The sequence below is a fragment of the Tripterygium wilfordii genome, chromosome 2, assembly GCF_013401445.1.
Source record: "Tripterygium wilfordii isolate XIE 37 chromosome 2, ASM1340144v1, whole genome shotgun sequence".
Classification (NCBI taxonomy): domain Eukaryota; kingdom Viridiplantae; phylum Streptophyta; class Magnoliopsida; order Celastrales; family Celastraceae; genus Tripterygium; species Tripterygium wilfordii.
The window spans coordinates 9,223,220-9,241,955 of NC_052233.1; the positions used below are offsets into that span (position 1 = coordinate 9,223,220).

The 18,736-nt window shown below is 38.9% G+C and overlaps 2 protein-coding genes across 2 annotated transcripts; one reads left to right on the forward strand and one right to left on the reverse strand.

Annotated features, from left to right (window-relative positions):
* The first annotated feature begins 343 nt into the window (after positions 1-343).
* On the forward strand, positions 344-15,980 carry LOC120013110 (serine/threonine-protein phosphatase BSL3). Its single transcript, XM_038864786.1, has 21 exons — positions 344-1,154; positions 2,637-2,697; positions 2,807-2,885; positions 2,980-3,059; positions 3,146-3,240; positions 3,410-3,509; positions 7,156-7,225; positions 7,762-7,863; positions 7,972-8,053; positions 8,928-9,107; positions 10,077-10,350; positions 10,453-10,693; positions 10,799-10,969; positions 12,125-12,363; positions 13,073-13,157; positions 13,263-13,361; positions 13,446-13,645; positions 14,047-14,122; positions 14,777-14,912; positions 15,046-15,185; positions 15,297-15,980. Exons 1-21 carry the CDS (start codon positions 707-709, stop codon positions 15,378-15,380), a joined length of 3,042 nt encoding a protein of 1,013 aa, XP_038720714.1. The 5' UTR covers positions 344-706; the 3' UTR covers positions 15,381-15,980.
* A 367-nt stretch (positions 15,981-16,347) lies between these two features.
* Positions 16,348-18,509, reverse strand: LOC120009026 (protein FAF-like, chloroplastic). Its single transcript, XM_038859456.1, has one exon. The coding sequence runs from the start codon at positions 18,309-18,311 to the stop codon at positions 16,866-16,868; it is 1,446 nt and encodes a 481-aa protein (XP_038715384.1). The 5' UTR covers positions 18,312-18,509; the 3' UTR covers positions 16,348-16,865.
* Positions 18,510-18,736: the final 227 nt, after the last annotated feature.

Here is an 18,736-nt window from a genome sequence, read left to right on the forward strand (position 1 = left end):
AATTTGAGGATGAATTCCTAATAGAAAAGAGACCTAGGGCCAAAATCCCCATTAAAAAATTAGCCAAATTACGTTTAGCCGCAGTTAATTCCCCTATACGGCGGCGCTTCTCCGCCACCGCCATACACGGCCTAACCGGTTGATCACGTTAACAATGCATCATCTCCAGATGGAAAGTGTGAGAGGGAGAGAAAAACACCGTGACACGTAGAAAATTCAAACAAAAACAAATACTTTTAAGAGTCCGCTAGAGAGAGAAAGAAAGCCATTTGTTAGAGTGAGAAGGAGGACTCGTTATTAATTTTATTTCATTGGCTTATAATTTATAATAATTATCGTATAAAATTTTGGGGGATTGCACTTTTTGATGCTGTTATTGTCTCCGTCCCGTCCCGTTCCTATTTCTCGTTTCCTCGACCGCCTCGAGTTGTTCTCGGATAGAAAGAAAGAGGGAGGGAGAGATTAAAACGAAACCTAGAAAGGAGATTTTCTCTCTCTTTTTTAAAATTTTTTCCCGGAAATTCCTCTCCGTTTAAAAAGTTTATTGGATTCTTTATAGTTCGATCTCAGTTAGGGTTTCGATTCTCGGACTGGCTGTTATTGTTGAATTTTGAAGCGATTGATCAAGAATGTTGATTGCGGATGGGAATTGACGTGAATTCTAGCTCCGATCTCGAAGGTAGGGCTCGAATTTAATTGTGAAGCAATGGATGTGGACTCTTCGATGGTGCCGGAGAACGATCACGATCCGACGACGCAAAGCCATGGTACGGCGGATGAGGAGGCTTCTCCTCTGGCCACCTCTTCAATGGAGAGGGAGCAGCTAGGAGAGCAGGCTTCGCCGTCTCAAAGTAGATCTCCAGCAACACCGCCACCAGTGCAGCAACAGCAGCAACAGGCCGCCCCACAGCAGACCTCGGTGGCAGGGCCGAGATGTGCGCCTGCGTACTCGGTAGTGAATGCAATTTTAGAGAAGAAGGAAGATGGACCAGGTCCTAGGTGCGGGCATACATTAACAGCCGTGGCCGCCGTTGGGGAGGAAGGCACCCCTGGCTACATTGGGTCGAGGCTAATTCTTTTTGGTGGCGCCACTGCACTAGAGGGCAATTCTGCGGCATCAGGGACTCCTTCATCTGCGGGGAGTGCTGGCATCCGTACGTTCTTTGTTTACTTCATATTGGAGCTGTTAACTTTCTGTTTTTTATATTTAAGCTTCAAGTTTAGTTTATATTATAGCAGCTCGACTGGAAAGTTCTGATGCCGTTCTATTTAGTTTTGATTAACCTGGGTATTCTGGTTGCGTACCTTTTATTTGTTCTTTGGTTCTTGAATGCAAAAGAAAGATATATTTTGAGGCTCCTGATGGTACTGCACCAAGAACATTCATAGACTTTGCCGAGTAATTCTAATGTTTCAATGGGATAACACATGTTGGAATTAAAACTACAAGATGCTTTGTAGATCAGCTAGTTCATTAGCAACTTGTTGGACAATTTGGAAGGAAAGAAAGGGCATCTGACTTATTTGGAAAGATTATTCATCTTTTTGTGCTACACCATTAGCTTCTGGTCTCCGGGGAACTGAAATTGATATTGTACTGCTGTAGATTCCTTTGATTGTACTGTATCTATTTCTTTTTAGGTAAGGCAAATCTCTGAACAATGGGTCAAGGTGATGGTTGTTTGCAGCTTGAACCAATTGGTCATTGCACCCGCCACATACTTTCAATTAAATGGGATGGCACACTGGTCATTGCACCCGCCACATACTTTCAATTAAATGGGATGGCACACTGTGCTGCATCTATTTAGTGTGCGCGCACACAAATACACCCACTCTATATATGGTGTATTGAAAAAAGAAAGAAGTCCAAGAATTCTACATGGAATGGAACTCAAACTTATAGTCTGTTGAGCCTATTTTCCTGAGGGAGATTCTGAACCTGCTTTATTGCATGCTACTAGCTTTTTTTTTGCTTCTTTCAAGGCAAATCTTCCAATGAGTAGCTAATTGTTGAAGATTCTTGGCTTGAAAGAAGTGTAGTTAACAACAATTCCTTTGTTGCTTTTACATTCTTTTTGATTCTGATAACATTTGATGCGTAGGCTCATTGAAGCCATCTATATCCTATGGTGATTTCTATTATTTTGTTGATCATCAACTGCTTGGAAGTCAATTAGTTGTTTTGATTTCTTTGTGATTCAGTGATATATTTGCAGTTTCTTTTCTAGACAATCCATCTATTATTTTGGCAATTTCGTTATGTAGTACCAAATTCTCCTCTTTTGTGGTGCTGTGCATGCATTTCCATTCTTCTTGTTCTTGTGAAGTCCAAGTGATTCACTAGAAATTGTTGATGTCATGGTGTTTTAATTCTGTCATCCCGAAGTAGGTTGATTGGATTGTTTTGTGTTCTTTTGGTATTATGGTATTTGTCAAGATATTGAACCAAACAAAATGAGGCCCGTTGTTAGAATAATGCTTGACTAATTGGGTAGGGAAAATAATTCAATGCCCTGTAATAACCTCCATGTAAGAAATCTTTGTTCTGAAAATAATGATACTTCCTGAGGAGTTTCTAGTGATCTTGTTTCAACTTTCAACCTTTCTTGACTGGTTCATTGCTTGAATTGCAGGACTAGCAGGTGCCACCGCTGATGTGCACTGTTATGATGTGTTGACTAATAAGTGGTCCAGGTAAGCGGGGGACCAAGACAATTTCAACAATTTCATCTGCATGCTTTTATACTTGAGTACGTTACTCTGTTGTATGCTATTTTACTGCTTATGTTTATTCTTTTCTCAGGATCACTCCATTTGGAGAACCACCCACGCCTAGGGCTGCTCATGTGGCAACTGCTGTGGGGACTATGGTAGTTATTCAGGTATGCATAGTGTCTGTTATCCAATAAACTTTTACTATCTTCAAATTCTTCGTTTGATTCATTATGCTTGTGAAGTCTTAACAACTCTATGCAGGGTGGAATCGGTCCTGCTGGTTTGTCTGCTGAGGATCTTCATGTTCTTGACCTTACACAGCAACGACCCCGATGGCATAGGTTAGACTCTTGAAGGATGTGTGTGCTGAAACTTCCATATCTATTATGTGATTCTAAATTAAAAGGCATGCATTTTTTTCGTGCAGAGTTGTTGTTCAAGGCCCTGGACCAGGACCCCGCTATGGACATGTGATGGCTTTGGTGGGGCAAAGGTATCTTATGGCTATTGGTGGAAATGATGGTAAGTCATTTGATGTTATAGTGTCGACTTATGTGCACTAAATTAAAAGTTTAAGACTAATGTGTGTGTAACTGTGTATCTCTCAATATATTTATTTATTACATGTCTGAATCAGTGTTACATTTGAGATCTCCATTTAATTTCGTAAGGAATGACTGCATATTTTCAGGAAAGCGGCCTTTGGCTGATGTATGGGCCCTGGACACGGCTGCCAAGCCATATGAATGGCGGAAGTTGGAACCAGAAGGGGAAGGTCCACCTCCGTGCATGTAAAAGTTCTCACTCTCTCGACTTTGCTTTAATGAAAACCTTTGATGATCAGATATGTTCATTTTTTACATGAATAATAACTGTCCTTTATCACTACTTATGACCATGTGATATGATCGTATTTGTTAATTGATTTTTTTGTTGTCTTTCCTGCATGCACAGGATTTTCTTCTTCATGGGCTATTTATTATTAGACTTTGTTAATGGGTTGTGGTTTCTCTGTCGTAACATTTATTGATCAGAATTTCATCACGACCATGATAAATCAATGTTTTCCCTTATATGTGCTAACAATTATTTAATTTAATGATATCCCATGTTTCGCAAATGATATAGATTTTGAGTGCATCATGACAACATATCTTGGGTATCTGTAAATAGGTACCTTGAATGTGTTGTCTGTTTTACCTTGTATTATATAGAAGAGCGGATCAACAATTTTCTATGATACGGAAGAATTAGAATGAAAACTTGGCAAATGAAGGCTTGATGAGCCAAAATAGAAAAGAGGAGAATGAAGGAAGCCAATTACCTTCGGACCTTACTAACTTTATGTGAGATTCGCAACTTAGCTGTGGGGAGGATGAAAAGTAGTGATAGAGTGAGAATGAGAGAGATAGGGAAGCCCTGTGTACGACTCTACGAGGGAAGGAGACTAGAGGGGGAAGGATTTCGGTGTTGCAGACGCGATGGGAAAGATATGAAGAGAAGGGAGTGGTCGTTTGACATATTAAGACTCACAAAACAGCAAGGTGGTGTTGCTTTTTCTGTTCAGAATTTTTTAAGAGTCCAGATTTGCCAAACCACTTAACTTCGGTCTCTTACCTCTTTCTGTTTCTCTTTTGAATCCCAAAAATGACACAACAGCCCAGTTTTTTTCTAAAACGGGTTGTAGTATGTAACTCATATATGATCTTCTTTTGGTTTTTAATAGAGTGAACCTACTCAGAATTCTTAGCAGTTTTGATCAACAACACTAGTAAGTTTTTTTCAAAGAATTTCCTTTTTCTTATGTGTTTAAAACTCGTTCGAATAATCACATTAATAGTTGCAACACTATAGAACGTCCAAAAAAGAATGGAGAAACCGAAGATAAAAAAACTCATGTGCTCAAGGCTCTATAGGTGGAGCCAATTGGTGAGGTCAGAGAAGGGGCAAGATTTACGTAGCTTTACCCTTGGATAGCTAAGAGTCTATTTCCAGGAGTTAATCCACTACCCTATGTTGTGATAAAGGTCAAGTGTTCACTCTTTCTGCCGAACGACAAAGCAACACTTAAACATGTTAGTTTGTTTAGTCTTTCTTTACATATTTATATACTCAAGTACGTTTATGTATTTTCTTCCAAAATACTCATTACATTTTAACATGTATGATACTTTTTTTATGACGAGGAACCATGGGTCTTTGGTCCATGTAAACTCGGATACTTGGATCGCCCCTCTCTTCAAGTACCTGATAAGTCGTAGGGTATTGATGTGGAGAGTTGAACTTCGGTCCCCCCTATTGGAAGTATTTATCCCTAGCCAACTCGGCCACTCATTGGTTGTTTAACACTTATAATACTTGATTTGATATGATACGCTCCACGAAAAAATAGAACAAAATATGCACAAGTATATAAATCATTACTCGGGGCCATGTACAGAAGAGAATATAAAATCGTCATCATCAAAGTCTTTTTTCCCAAGCACTTTACGTTCGGATGGATGAATCCATGAGAGAATCAACGTGAATTCTCTTTTGCCATTTGTTTGTATCTAGAGTTACACACTCCACGAATACTGTATAGCTCATATGTAACCTTATTACTTCCGTTCATGTCTCTTCCTTCCCTTTTTACTATTGCCTACTTGAATTCTCTATTCTACTTGCTGCACTATCTCAACTTTGTATGCGCCCAGACAATCTTAAATGGTCTTCAATCTTATCTCTGATAGGCTCTACCCCTACGATTTATACTCTTATTTTTTAGTAGTTTATCCAAAATAAGAAAAAACGAAGGAATACATTAGTGCTTCTTAATTGAAATCAGATACCAATGTGAAATATTGATATTAAGAGTCCATTTCTATGAAGTGGACGGAGATTTTGGAGTATCATAAATGGCAAGACTATTTTGTCAGTATTTAGTATAGTAAGTTAGAATGAGTTTCCATTTCAATTTATTTCTCTATAGCATGTCTTTCGTAACATCGGAGACCTCATTCTCGTTCTATTCATTAATGATATAGGTTGAGGGGTTCTGCGTTTCATTCCCCGACTGTTTTGCATACTTCGATGTAGAAACTGTTTTTGTTGTGTAAATTGTTATTTTAATTAGAACTTTGCGATCTTATAGAGTGCTTGTCTGTTTATTAAATTTTTGATACCATGCCCTCCAAATTTCAATGAAAAAGGGGAAATGAATAAAAATTGAATCGTTTAAGTTATTCCTTTTTTTTACAGTTAAAAGAAATTCTTCCATTCGAAAAAAGTTAAAGAAATTCTTTGATTAGGCATGAAGGGGATGGCATCTTGTGGATGAATTATCTATAGGACAACAGTTGGGAAAAAAATATTGGTCAATCACACTGCACTTTCTACTTTGCCAAAAGCTAGATCTGTAGAAGTTTCTCTCACACTAAGGTTCTCTTATCTCTCCCTGCATGGGATCGGAAAGGAAAATGGTGAGAGGGATCCTAGCTGTCAATTTTCTTCTATTGACAAATATATACACCTCCAAGATCTAGCCGCAATTTGTCCATAAGCTGCTCAGGGTATACCTAGTCACAGCTACAATCTGGAATTCCGTTGTGTCCAGATCTGATAAAAAAAATTATCCAGCTGTAAGAGGAAGAATCTTTCTAAGGTTGGCAGACTCACTCTCATCAAAAGCCGTCTCTCTAATTTGCTTGTCTAGCTTCCTTATTCCTGCTTCTGTTGCAGCTAGGATTGGGACTACAATATGCATACTCTTTTTGGAAGATAACTTTTGAAATAGAAAAATGTATCTTGTGGATGGGAAGTCCATCTAACTTCCCAAGGAATTAGGGGGTTTAAGAATTATTTTCTGGTCAGCTTTAATAAAGATTTACTTGGTAAATGGTTGTAGAAGTTTAATGTGCATATGGATCAGCTGTGGAGAAAGATGATTGCTGCCCAATATGGTACATGTACCAACTCGGTTGGATTTCTGACCAAAGAAGAGAAGCTCATTAATCAGCGCCATCACCCTCTGTTTGCCCCTTCTCGGTGCTTCAATAGAATTTTACATTCAGCAATGAATACATATCATTGTCTTTATGATGCATCTGATGACAGTATCTTCAAGAAGTTGTTCACATGGATATAACATCAAGCTTTCCATCGCAGGCTTGGTGGAGATTGGATGTTAAGCAGGCAAATTATTGATTTAGAGTTGTATGTTAAGCATGCACTGGATACATGTGCTATGTATAATATGTTCATGAAAGCATCTGAAAGCAGTTAGTAGTTACGAAAAGTATGTGTAGAACACTGAGTCTGACTTGTTGCACTTTTTCCATAATGAATCTTCCATTGACTTTTTGTTGTAATTGATGATACTAGTAATAGATATGATTTTTGTAGCTTACTCTGGATTTTCTGAAGTTGACCCCAATTGTACTCTTTATATTTGACTAGGTATGCAACAGCAAGTGCTCGTTCAGATGGTCTTCTTCTGCTTTGTGGAGGCAGGGATGCAAACAGTGTGGTATGTCAAAACATCCACTTGCATAATTTCATTATATGTGGATGTTAAACATGAAGTAGCTTATGATTCATTTTATTAAATTACTATGATTGCTAGAAGTTTGGCTCTAGGAATACTTCCAAGTTCTTTCTTTTGCGTCTGCATTTTTTTTTTGGGGGAAGGACGGAGGGGTGTATATCCCTAATCCAACTTTCATATGATTTGTTTGGGGGCTACGCTGTACCCTCTTAATATATTCATAAGTTAGAATGAAGCTGCCTCAGGGGGATAAATGTGTTTGTCCAATTCATTTCTTCTGAAGTTTAGTTCTTTACTGAATTTTGGTTGTACTTGTACTAGCTCAATGCTTTACTGAAGATACGCATATTGATAAGCCTGTATATTTGACTTTCTTAGCTGATATTTTTCTCTTAATAGTAAAGGTTGATCTTCCTGCCTCTCTGGTATTTACCCGGTTTGTGATGTTTTTGATCTAGCCAATTTTCTTCTCATTGCAACGCATTTTTCTTCTTCTTTGTGTTCCTCCTAATTTGCAGCCATTAGCAAGTGCATATGGGCTTGCTAAACATAGGGATGGGCGGTGGGAATGGGCAATTGCTCCTGGTGTCTCTCCATCTCCAAGATATCAGCATGCTGCGGTAGCCTATGATATCCTTTTCTTGATAGCTTTCAAAACTAAAAGGATTCTGTTGAATTTTTTTTTTAATTTCTCACTGAGATTTTTTATTTCCATATTTGTTTGTTAGGTTTTTGTTAATGCACGGTTGCATGTGTCTGGAGGGGCACTTGGTGGTGGACGCATGGTAGAAGACTCATCAAGTATTGCAGGTGCATAATGACTGCCTTACCTGTCTGTTTTAGGTTGTTGGAAATGGGTCCATATGATGACAAGTTGTGTCATTAGTTGCCTGCATGCACATTTCTAGGCAACTAATGGTCTTTGTACCATTTCATTTTCCATCCTCTCACTGTTCACGTATTAACATTTTGAAATTCTGTTCACCTGACAATGATTTAAATGAGGCAGGATATCACATGTAGAGGCACAATTTTGTTCATAAATATTAATGGCCTGAACCACGAGACCTAACTTGGGGTTAGTTTATCCTTTTGGGCATAAATTGTTCATCTGTGTTTTATGATGATATTGACTGAGTTATTGGTATATCTGGAAAATTACATTGTCCTCCGCAAGTAGTGTGTCTTGCGACTGAAGGATGGATGAGATTGTCCTATATCCTTTTGTATCCAGTGGCTACTTATGCATGCTATCTTCATTATTTGTTTCAGCAAATAACATCTTCGTGGTTCTCTCTCCATCTTATATGCACCTCTCATATTTGTATGTACGAAAGGTATTTTATGGGTGTCTTGATACTTGATATGCTATTTTGTGAGCCACCTCCTCCCCCCACCCCCTCGGACCAGTGGAAGGGATCTTGTGTGTTTTTTACCATCAAATCGTCTTTGATGATATGCCTTTGGGATCCATTACTTGTTAAAACTTAAAAACACTGCCATGACCATACGAAATTCTGGAAGTGACACTGAACGTACTGTAAAAGTTGAAACCATGGTAGTCACTTATGTTCTACTGTTACTCTTATTATTAGATTGTTGCCATAATATTAAAAAAAGTTGTGTGAAGGGAAGCTGCGTCCAAAGAAATTCTCACATATTCATTACGTACCTCTTGTAACAGTACTGGATACGGCAGCAGGAGTTTGGTGTGACACTAAATCTGTAGTTACGAGTCCCAGGACCGGAAGATACAGTGCTGATACGGCTGGTGGAGATGCTGCAGTTGAGTTGACAAGGCGTTGCAGGCATGCGGCTGCTGCCGTGGGTGACTTAATATTCATTTATGGTGGTTTACGCGGTGGTAAGATAGAAAGCTACTGGTAACCGTTGACTTGCTGCATCTATTTTCAACATTTCTTTGTAGTCCTTAGCCAATGACCAATTTTTCAGATATTTAATCTGTTCATGAAATAGTATGATAAGCCACTTTGCAAGCCTTATTTTGACTGAAACATGCTTTGAGGAAAATATTTACTTCAGGTTCTTTCAAATACTACTAATAAAATTGCTTGGTTGGCACCTTTGCATAGCATTGAAGTTTATGCTCATATCTACTTTGGATACGGGTTTCTGCAGTTGATTATAATTTTTGGATTGGGTTTTTTCATTATTTACCCAAAACATGTTCTAAAGTGGATGAGTAAACTGTACAGAAATATCTCCTTAATAGAGAGCAGGTCCCTTTCATATAACGTTTATGTATTCTCAATTATAGGATGAGAGTATGATACTTAGTTTTGCAAAAAAATGCTCAATGTGGAGGAGCAGGGCACAACAGACAATGCTGGTGTGGAAGTAATCATGGATGTGTATATTCAATCTTCTTTAAGTAGCACTTTGGTTGCAGTGCTAAGTAGCACTTTGGTTGCAGTGCTGTAAGATCTGATACTTGCAGTACGACACTGCCAATCAGAGCTGGATTTTGAAGGAGCTTTACCGGTGAAAAAAGAGACTCGTGAGACATAATGCAAATCTGTATCAATACACCTGACACTGTTGCTAGATACTTCCTTCGCTGATAGCCAAAGAAGTTGCTATAATATTTTTTATAATTTTTTATTAAAAATGTGCTTCTAAAAGTGATGTTGCTTCTGAAGTACTCATTGTGAAAGTGACTAGGAACTCTGTTTTCCACTTACAAGCTCACAAATGTAGATGAACATTTGATGAAAATTTCATATGCTCTTATTTGAATGTTGCATCCTGGATCCTTTTCTATTAACCTGCTGTCTGGTTGATCATGCGGTTGATATCTTTTGTTTTGCTATAGGTGTGTTGCTTGATGATCTTCTTGTCGCTGAAGATCTAGCGGCTGCTGAAACAACAACTTCCGCTTCACATGCTGCAGCAGCAGCTGCTTCATCTAATTTACAGCCAGGGCGGGCACCTGGAAGATATGGATTCATGGATGAACGAACAAGGCAAACAATGCCTGAAGCAGTACCTGATGGTGCAGTTGTGCTGGGTAATCCAGTTGCCCCACCTGTAAATGGTGACATGTATACTGATATAAGCACTGAAAATGCGGTGCTACAGGGATCACGGTAAGCCTATTGCTGCATTTATTGATTTGCGTTGGAAATAAGTTATGAAATGGATGATTTCTTACTTCATTGATGTCTTATTGGGTTGGGATGACCATGCAGGAGAACAAGCAAAGGTGTTGAGTATTTGGTGGAAGCAGCAGCTGCAGAAGCTGAGGCTATCAGTGCCACATTGGCTGCTGCGAAGGCACGGCAAGTTAATGGAGAAGTTGATCTACCTGACAGGGATGGCGGGGCAGATGCCACCCCTAGTGGGACACATATGTCAACCTTGATAAAGGTGCCTGATTCGGCCGGTTCAAATAATGTTGCACCAGCTGGAGTTCGGCTGCATCACAGAGCTGTCAGTATCATACTGTCTCAACCTTCATTTATGTTGTTCTGGTGTTTATTTGACAATAACCTTAAATTACACGAATCCTTATCTGATATTCTCTGGCATTGTCAGGTTGTTGTGGCTGCAGAGACAGGTGGAGCTTTAGGTGGTATGGTCAGGCAACTTTCAATCGATCAATTTGAAAATGAAGGGAGGAGGGTTAGCTATGGAACTCCTGAGAGTGCAACTGCAGCCAGGAAACTTCTAGATCGACAGATGTCCATTAATAGTGTTCCCAAGAAGGTACTTGAATAAATAAATGTGTGTGTATATTTCATGTCCAATATATTTGAAAGATTCTGGTGCTGGGAACATCCTTGCGAAATTTTGTACTCATGATCCACACACTCATTCGTATCTTTGTTATAACAAACATATCTAAGCTATGAAGGTCGTTATTTGCTGTTGAACCGTGAGCAACAAACAACATTTGTGTCTTGGTGCGATTAGTTTGACTGACAATCATTCTTCACGATAGTTTTCTCATTTTTTGGAGTTGGTTTTAGATTCTTGTTTCTCTTTATGGCATAGATTTGCTCGATAACACACTGGTTAAACATATGTTGCATGGTGATGTTGAATATGTACACATGCTGAGAAGTACCATCCTTCAGTAAAATTATTTGTTGGTTTTGTAGAAACTGCGGTTTTTTATTTATTTATTTATTTTTTAACTAGGAGTTGTAATTATGCACCTTGTTAGGTTGTTGGATTCACATTATCAGGCTTCTTATATGTCCTTCACAGGTTTTCCTCGTATTTCTACTAGCCTGTCATAGATTTTTACCCGTATTGAAATTGTCCTTGTTTATCTTGTTTGATCCTATATTATGCACTTTGTGTGAAATTGGCTGTTTGAATTGTTGAGCCAGGTATCCATGTGTCAGGTAGTGTGCCCTTACATGGAATGAAGTTCTGATGTCTAATGTAGCTGTCTGGCCTGAAAACTCATTTCAAATTATCTTCAAAGATACAGACATGCTACTATAGTGTTGCTTGGATAAGAAAGTGAATGGAATATGTTGCTTGCACCTTTTTCTCTGAAGAATCTTTTGAGAATTTGTCTAATTTTTGTTGTTTGAAGTAGATCTTGTTATGCTTCTGCTTTGGTTTGCTGCTTCACCTCTAGCTTCCCAATTATGTGTCCATATAGCATTGATCGGTCTAACAAAATTGTGTTCCTAGAACCTTGTTCATGTGGGAGGTTCTTATTCTTATTTTGCTTGTTCTGCGTTGGACTTCTTACTTCTTTGATTAGGTCCTTTATTTCTCGTATGCATGCAGGTTTATGTCCCTTCCTGTTCTAGCTGAATCATTTTTCCTAGAGCATAATGTCATTTATTACATATGTTTCTTAATTTTGTTCTTACATGGTGTCCTTTGACCTTCCATTACTAGGTTATAGCACATCTCTTAAAGCCTCGTGGTTGGAAACCTCCAGTTCGTAGGCAATTCTTTTTAGATTGCAATGAAATAGCAGATCTTTGTGACAACGCTGAAAGGATATTCTCTAGTGAACCAAGTGTTCTGCAGCTTAAAGCTCCGATCAAAATATTTGGTGACTTGCATGGACAATTTGGGGATCTCATGCGACTTTTTGATGAGTATGGTGCACCTTCAACAGCTGGGGACATTGCGTAAGAACCTTGATTTGTGTGTGTTTTGCCTATATACTTACATGTGTACTGTTGCCTTTCAAGTTATTCACGACTGATGCTAACTTGATCTTGCAAATTTAGGTTTTCGAGTTTTAGGAATAGAGTTGATGTGCAAAGGCTAGAACTGAAGTTGATGAAAAGGACATATTTCTGGATCTTTCTGGCAATAGGGAAAATATTTGTCATAAGAGTGGTGTTGACTGTTTTACAATGTGGGATAAGTTCAGAAAAGTAAATTGGGATAGAGAGGGTTTGTAAAACTAAAACCTGAGTTTTTTTTTTATGATATTGATATGGACAGAAAGTGAAACTATGGGGCTGTCGAAGACAACAGCAGCATAAGTTGGTTTTGGAGATGTAGAATTTTAGGTTGGTTGGAAGAAGAGTGGTGCTTGTGTGTGGGAGAAAGGTGAGTGAGATGTACGGTAACGGTGCCAGACTTGCAATAGTATGAATAAAGCTGGAAAATATGATTCCATTTAATAGCTAAAGAAAGATATGCCGCCGTTCAAAATAATATATAGAGTCATGAATAAGTAGGATTAAATAGGCTTGCTCATTTATTCTTAATAAATTTATCTATGAAATCCTTCAACTGATTGATTTCGTTTGAGTTGCTTTCCTTTATTCCTTGACCTTTGTTTTTCAAACTTCTCCTTTGATACTGATTTTTATGAATGACTGTCAGATATATCGACTATCTCTTCTTAGGAGATTATGTTGACCGGGGCCAACACAGCCTAGAGACCATTACTCTTCTGCTTGCTTTGAAGGTATCTTTGAGGCTTGCTCTTTCCATCTATAGTCTGATTGCTCCTCATCTACTGTTTTGAGACTTGGTGGGCTCAGAGTTGCGCCTAATTCCATCGCTGGTGCAGGTTGAGTACCAAAACAACGTACATTTAATTCGTGGGAACCATGAAGCTGCAGATATCAATGCCCTTTTTGGCTTTCGGATTGAATGTATTGAGCGCATGGTATTGTGTTAGATGTTTCAAGAATTGTACTCCTTTACCTCCCTCCTGTATTTTCTGTAACAAAATTTATGGATTGTGGAACAGGGCGAGAGGGATGGAATTTGGGTTTGGCACCGGATAAATCGTTTGTTCAATTGGCTCCCTTTGGCAGCTCTAATTGAGAAGAAAATCATTTGCATGCATGGTGGTATTGGTCGGTCGATAAATCATGTAGAACAGATCGAGAGTCTTCAGCGTCCCATCACAATGGAAGCGGGCTCTATTGTGCTAATGGATTTGTTGTGGTTGGTGCACGACTATACTGTTGTACTTTTGTTTTCCTTATTTTCTTAATGTATGTGTTAGAATATATATAAATGATGTGAAATGTCCAAATCCAACAAGTTAACTTATTGGGTTGAATGACACAATAATTAATCTTAACATGGTATCAAAGTTGTTTACCTACAATCAATGTTACAAGCGAACATGTGGCCTAATAGTAGAGTTGCAAGATGTAACCTAGAGGTCACAAGTTCAATTCTTGGTAATAACCTCTCCACATATTATGTGGGATATTGTCTGAGTACATCTTGTTTGTCCCCGACTTCGCCTACTGTGGGAGCCTTGTGCAATGATATTATTTACCATTTACCTATCAATTAATAAATTGATTTGTAAATAGTATTCCCATGTTCCCTCTCAGGTCTGATCCAACGGAAAATGATAGTGTGGAAGGATTGCGACCAAATGCTCGAGGCCCAGGGTTGGTTACTTTTGGGGTAAGTATTCTATTTTTATTTTATTGTTTTCTGAGCTTTACATTTGTTTCTACTTTGTCATCATACATATTGCTCCTTTCTTCATCCTTTCATGTGATATGGTAGATACCTAGGAAGTTATTTTGAAAGCAATGTAATTTCTTTTACAACATCATATATTGATCCGGATTTTGAGTCGATATGAAAAAATTCAATGGGAAAATGGAATGAACAAGTGTCTCGCAGTAAACTTTTAAGAATGCTGTATAAATTCATGTTCAGAAAAGGCCTAAAGTGATACAAAACTTCTTCAAATTGTCAATTTATCGTGAACATTTTAGGAAGAATACTTCCACATGTCAACCAAACACAATTGTAAGAGGATGCACCTAAGCTGATGTTGCATTCCTCTTGAAAACAAGTGTACAATTGGCCTCATAGTTTTTGTGTATCTGATGATGCATTCCTCGTGAAAACGAACAAACTTACAAATGGTTCCATGTGGTTAATGTTTATCCTTAGGTAAAGTCGGGATAATGCAGTCTAATATTAATCAACCTTCTTAGTTCTTACATCTGTAGTTCTTCTGCTTATGAATAAGGCAGTTGTGGCATTTTGTCAAGAATTTTGATAAGATTTCTTTGTTACTCTAATTTGAAATTTTGCTGTTGTCAGCCTGATCGTGTTATGGAATTCTGCAACAACAATGATCTTCAATTGATTGTACGTGCACATGAATGTGTGATGGATGGATTTGAGCGTTTTGCTCAGGGACACTTAATTACTCTTTTCTCAGCCACCAATTACTGTGGTATGTTATCAGCATCTGTTTAACGTTCTCGCTGTTACTGAACCCTGCAGATGATTGAGAAAAAAAATCACAAAAAAAAAAAGAACAATTGAGCATTTTGAGTTTCAATTTTGCTTGTTCTCCATTCTAACAGGTACTGCAAATAATGCTGGGGCAATCTTAGTTTTAGGGAGAGATCTTGTTGTTGTTCCTAAACTCATTCATCCTTTACCACCTGCAATTTCATCACCTGAAACATCACCTGAACGACACATTGAAGATACATGGATGCAGGTGTGGCTGTTGATTATGTTGATACTTTTTGAATGCAGCAGTTATCATTTTCAGTTAATGCAATCATATGGCGCATTAATTCTGTTCACATTGTCTTTTTTGTGCGAATAGGAGCTAAATGCTAACAGACCACCTACACCAACTAGGGGCCGTCCTCAAGGAACAAACGACAGGGGCTCTCTTGCTTGGATATAGTATAATCTTCTGACTGTTTGCTATACTTGCTTTGGACTAGTGATACCACCTGGGGTTTCTGGTGTGCTGTATAGAGCATGATGCAATACTGAGCTTGTAACCCTTGTTCATGGTGAAAGAATAAGGCTGCTGAATATTGTTCTTTGGATGGGCCTTGCTTGAGGTGATGAAGATGCAAGCTCTAGAAAAGGTTGCATGTGGTTGGTAGGGTGACTTGTGCTAAAACTGCAGTGTACGGGATCGGCGGCCCTTTGTATGTTGAGCCGCAGGCAGGTAGAAGTCAGTCATGGATGTTTCTTGAGATGGGTGGTAGTGTTGGGTATATTTCACGGTAGTTATATATTTTTGATTCATCTTCTTAGGCCATATATTTTTTTTACTCTAGAGATGACAGAGGTATGTTTATGTGCCGTCTAAATCTTCGTGGGCGTCCATGTATAATAGAGGTGCTGTCGTGTAATTCCCATTCCTGTTTCCTGTACAATGTAAACTATTGTGTGAAGATAACTAGATGAGAAACCATGCTGTCAGATGTCAACTTTGTGAAGTTTTGCTAAGAATGTTTAATCTCTTTTAGTAATGAGTCTTTTTTTAAAAGTGTGGATTGGATTTCCTGTTGGATTTTTTTTCACATTTTTTTCAAATTGCGAAGAATATCGTGTATCATGGATGGAACATGTTATGATATTAGAATAATAATGCTCTATAGATGCATTAAATTGGTAATGGCAGCGGTTATTGGGTGAGATGATATGGTGAGAACCACGAGTAGTTCAAATGGCGCTCATGTGTGTGGTATTTCATAAAGGTTCCGAGTTTGAGTCTCTCCTATCCCTCTTTCCGTGTATTAAAAAAAAAAGGTGAGATGATACGGTGAAGAGTTATGAGTCATCATACGTAGTATTCCGTAGAGCCATGTTATTTGTGAGAGGAAAAAGTTGTGTTAGTAGTAAAATTACTATTAAGGCAAAAATGTGTTGGTAATGAAGAAATATCCAGCACAGTAATTGAACAAGCTTCAATCCATATAGAAAGGACTGATATCGAGCGTGGATCATGTTGTCCCCTGAATTAACGTCAGTTAGGCAAGAAATGACCTATATAGAAACACCATTGGCCAAGAATTACAAAAGCAAATAAAATTAAAAAAAAAAAAAAAAGAGCTGAGGAGCCGCCCTCCAGCATAAAGAGAGAGACCATCCCAAGTCAAAGATGATGCTAAGATCTTGTTTTGGCAACTAATAACACAAGTTATATGGGTAAACAACACTGTTAAGTCATCTCGCTCTTCTTTCTCCTTGATCCCTTTTTAATCGATGTATATATCCTCCCTCCCTTTCCTTTTTATTTGACTACATAGAGCCCAGCCGCCTCAAGGAGTGGAAAGTGCGGTAAGGGATATTATATGGAATAATAGTAAACTAACAAAGGACACGAGGCTGGCTGGATTTGGATTGGAAATACTGTGAGAAGATTAATCAGAACTCAAGAAGTAGCTATGCAATGGGGCCCCCAGAACAAAAATGACCTGGGTTCCTTGCAACCCTTCAATAATGGGACTAGGTACTCCCCCTTCTTACTTCTCAAGACTAGCAATTTTTCTTGCCCAATTTCCATGGGAGTCGTGGAAAAAATGAGTTTTTTATCAACAGCTGATGATGCCATGGTCCAGTAATACTCATAAGCATTCAATGATGCAGCAGCTGTTGTTGATTTAGCCGTAACGGCTGCAGACGGTGGTGAAATCATTCGAGCAGCCGCCGCTGCCGCTTGGGGCCGCGGTGGGAGTGACTGTGCAAGTGGAGTTGGTTCCTCCACTTCCACCACCTCTTCAAATTTGACCATTTCATGGAACCTGTTGGGCCATGTTGGGCTATTAACAGCCAAGCCCATGGGCTTACTCATCGTTATTAACTTGTGGAAATTAATCACTCCACTTGACAAGTTTGGTACTTGATCCATGACCACATCCTCCTCTGTTTCCTCTGCATCTTTCTCTGTTTCCTCCTCGATTTCTTTGTCTTGTTCTTCGATTCCTTCGAACTCTTCTGCAAGGTCTTCCATGTCGTTCTCCTTCTCTTCTTCATAGTTAGGCTCGTCTTGATTAACAAAAGTGAGGACAAGACGACCGTCTTCGCGTTGAGCGTGGAAATTGTTCTGTGATTGAACAGATACCGCTTCGAGAAGCAGACGGCCATTATCCCGGCGAGAGCGCATGTGCAGGGAAGAACAGTCACGGTTAGAGAGAGAAGGAATCGGCGGAGGGAACGATCTTGGCGGTGACTTCTTGTACTTGACAACTGGCGAGTATTCCTCTTCGTCAAAACATCGTCGCCGCTCTGTTTGTTGTGGTACAACTTCTTGTTCTTTGTCTTCCACGTCACTGGTCTCCGAAGGTGGGTAAGAGGAGAAGCCTTCGGATCCGGTTTCGGATCCGAGACTCTCGGTGCAAATTTCGAGGCTCTTTTCACTCAAAGAACTCGAAGATCTTTTTACAAGAGGATGTACGTAAGGCGGTGGAAGCGATTTCGCATCTTCTAGAACCTTCTGTGATATGATGGAGCTCCATATATCTAATTGGTCAGGTTTTTCCATCCCTTCCTTTTTGATCTTCTTGTTTTCTTCTTGAATTGAAGTCCAGACGTCGAATTGGTCAGGCGTTTCGTTTTCCTTGCTATTCTCCTCTTCTGAGTCTTGAATTGAGAGTTTCGGGAGCTCTTCGGAGGAAGCGATTTTCTTGATTGGTGAGAAACCAAGGTGAATCAGCGATTTCTTTGAGGACATGTCGGCAGACAGAGTTCTTCGAATTGATCCGGGTTTGGTATTTTCACAGTCCGACCCGAGAATGGAGACTATTCCTTGCTTCTTGGTGGCCATGGCTTCTGGGTTCAAAGAAAAAGACGAGCGCAGGCTCTTGCTAAGTGATTGCATCTCCAAAAATGTTCAAAAGCAAAGCAACAGCAACCAACAGAGGCTGCTGGGTGCGAATTGCTTGCTGTGTGGAGAAGGAGATGATTGTAAGAAGATGAGGTGTGGCAGTGGCCGATTGCTGCAATGGGAGGGAGGGAATGATGGGGTATTTATAGGGGTGTCATAAAGCCATCGAAAATGACATGTAACCTATCTATTTGATAGTTCATGAAAATTTATTTATTTTATTGATTTGATTAATGGAATAATTTTATTTCTATTCTTTTATCTCATAATTTATTGTCCAAAATTTATTGCTTTAATATAGATGCTATTATTTTTTAAAACACAATTTAAAATTCATTGATTCAGTTCTAAATTCATTTGTTTTTAAAATTTAATTGAAAAAACAATGGAATTAAGAAATTCTATTGAAAAAACCAATG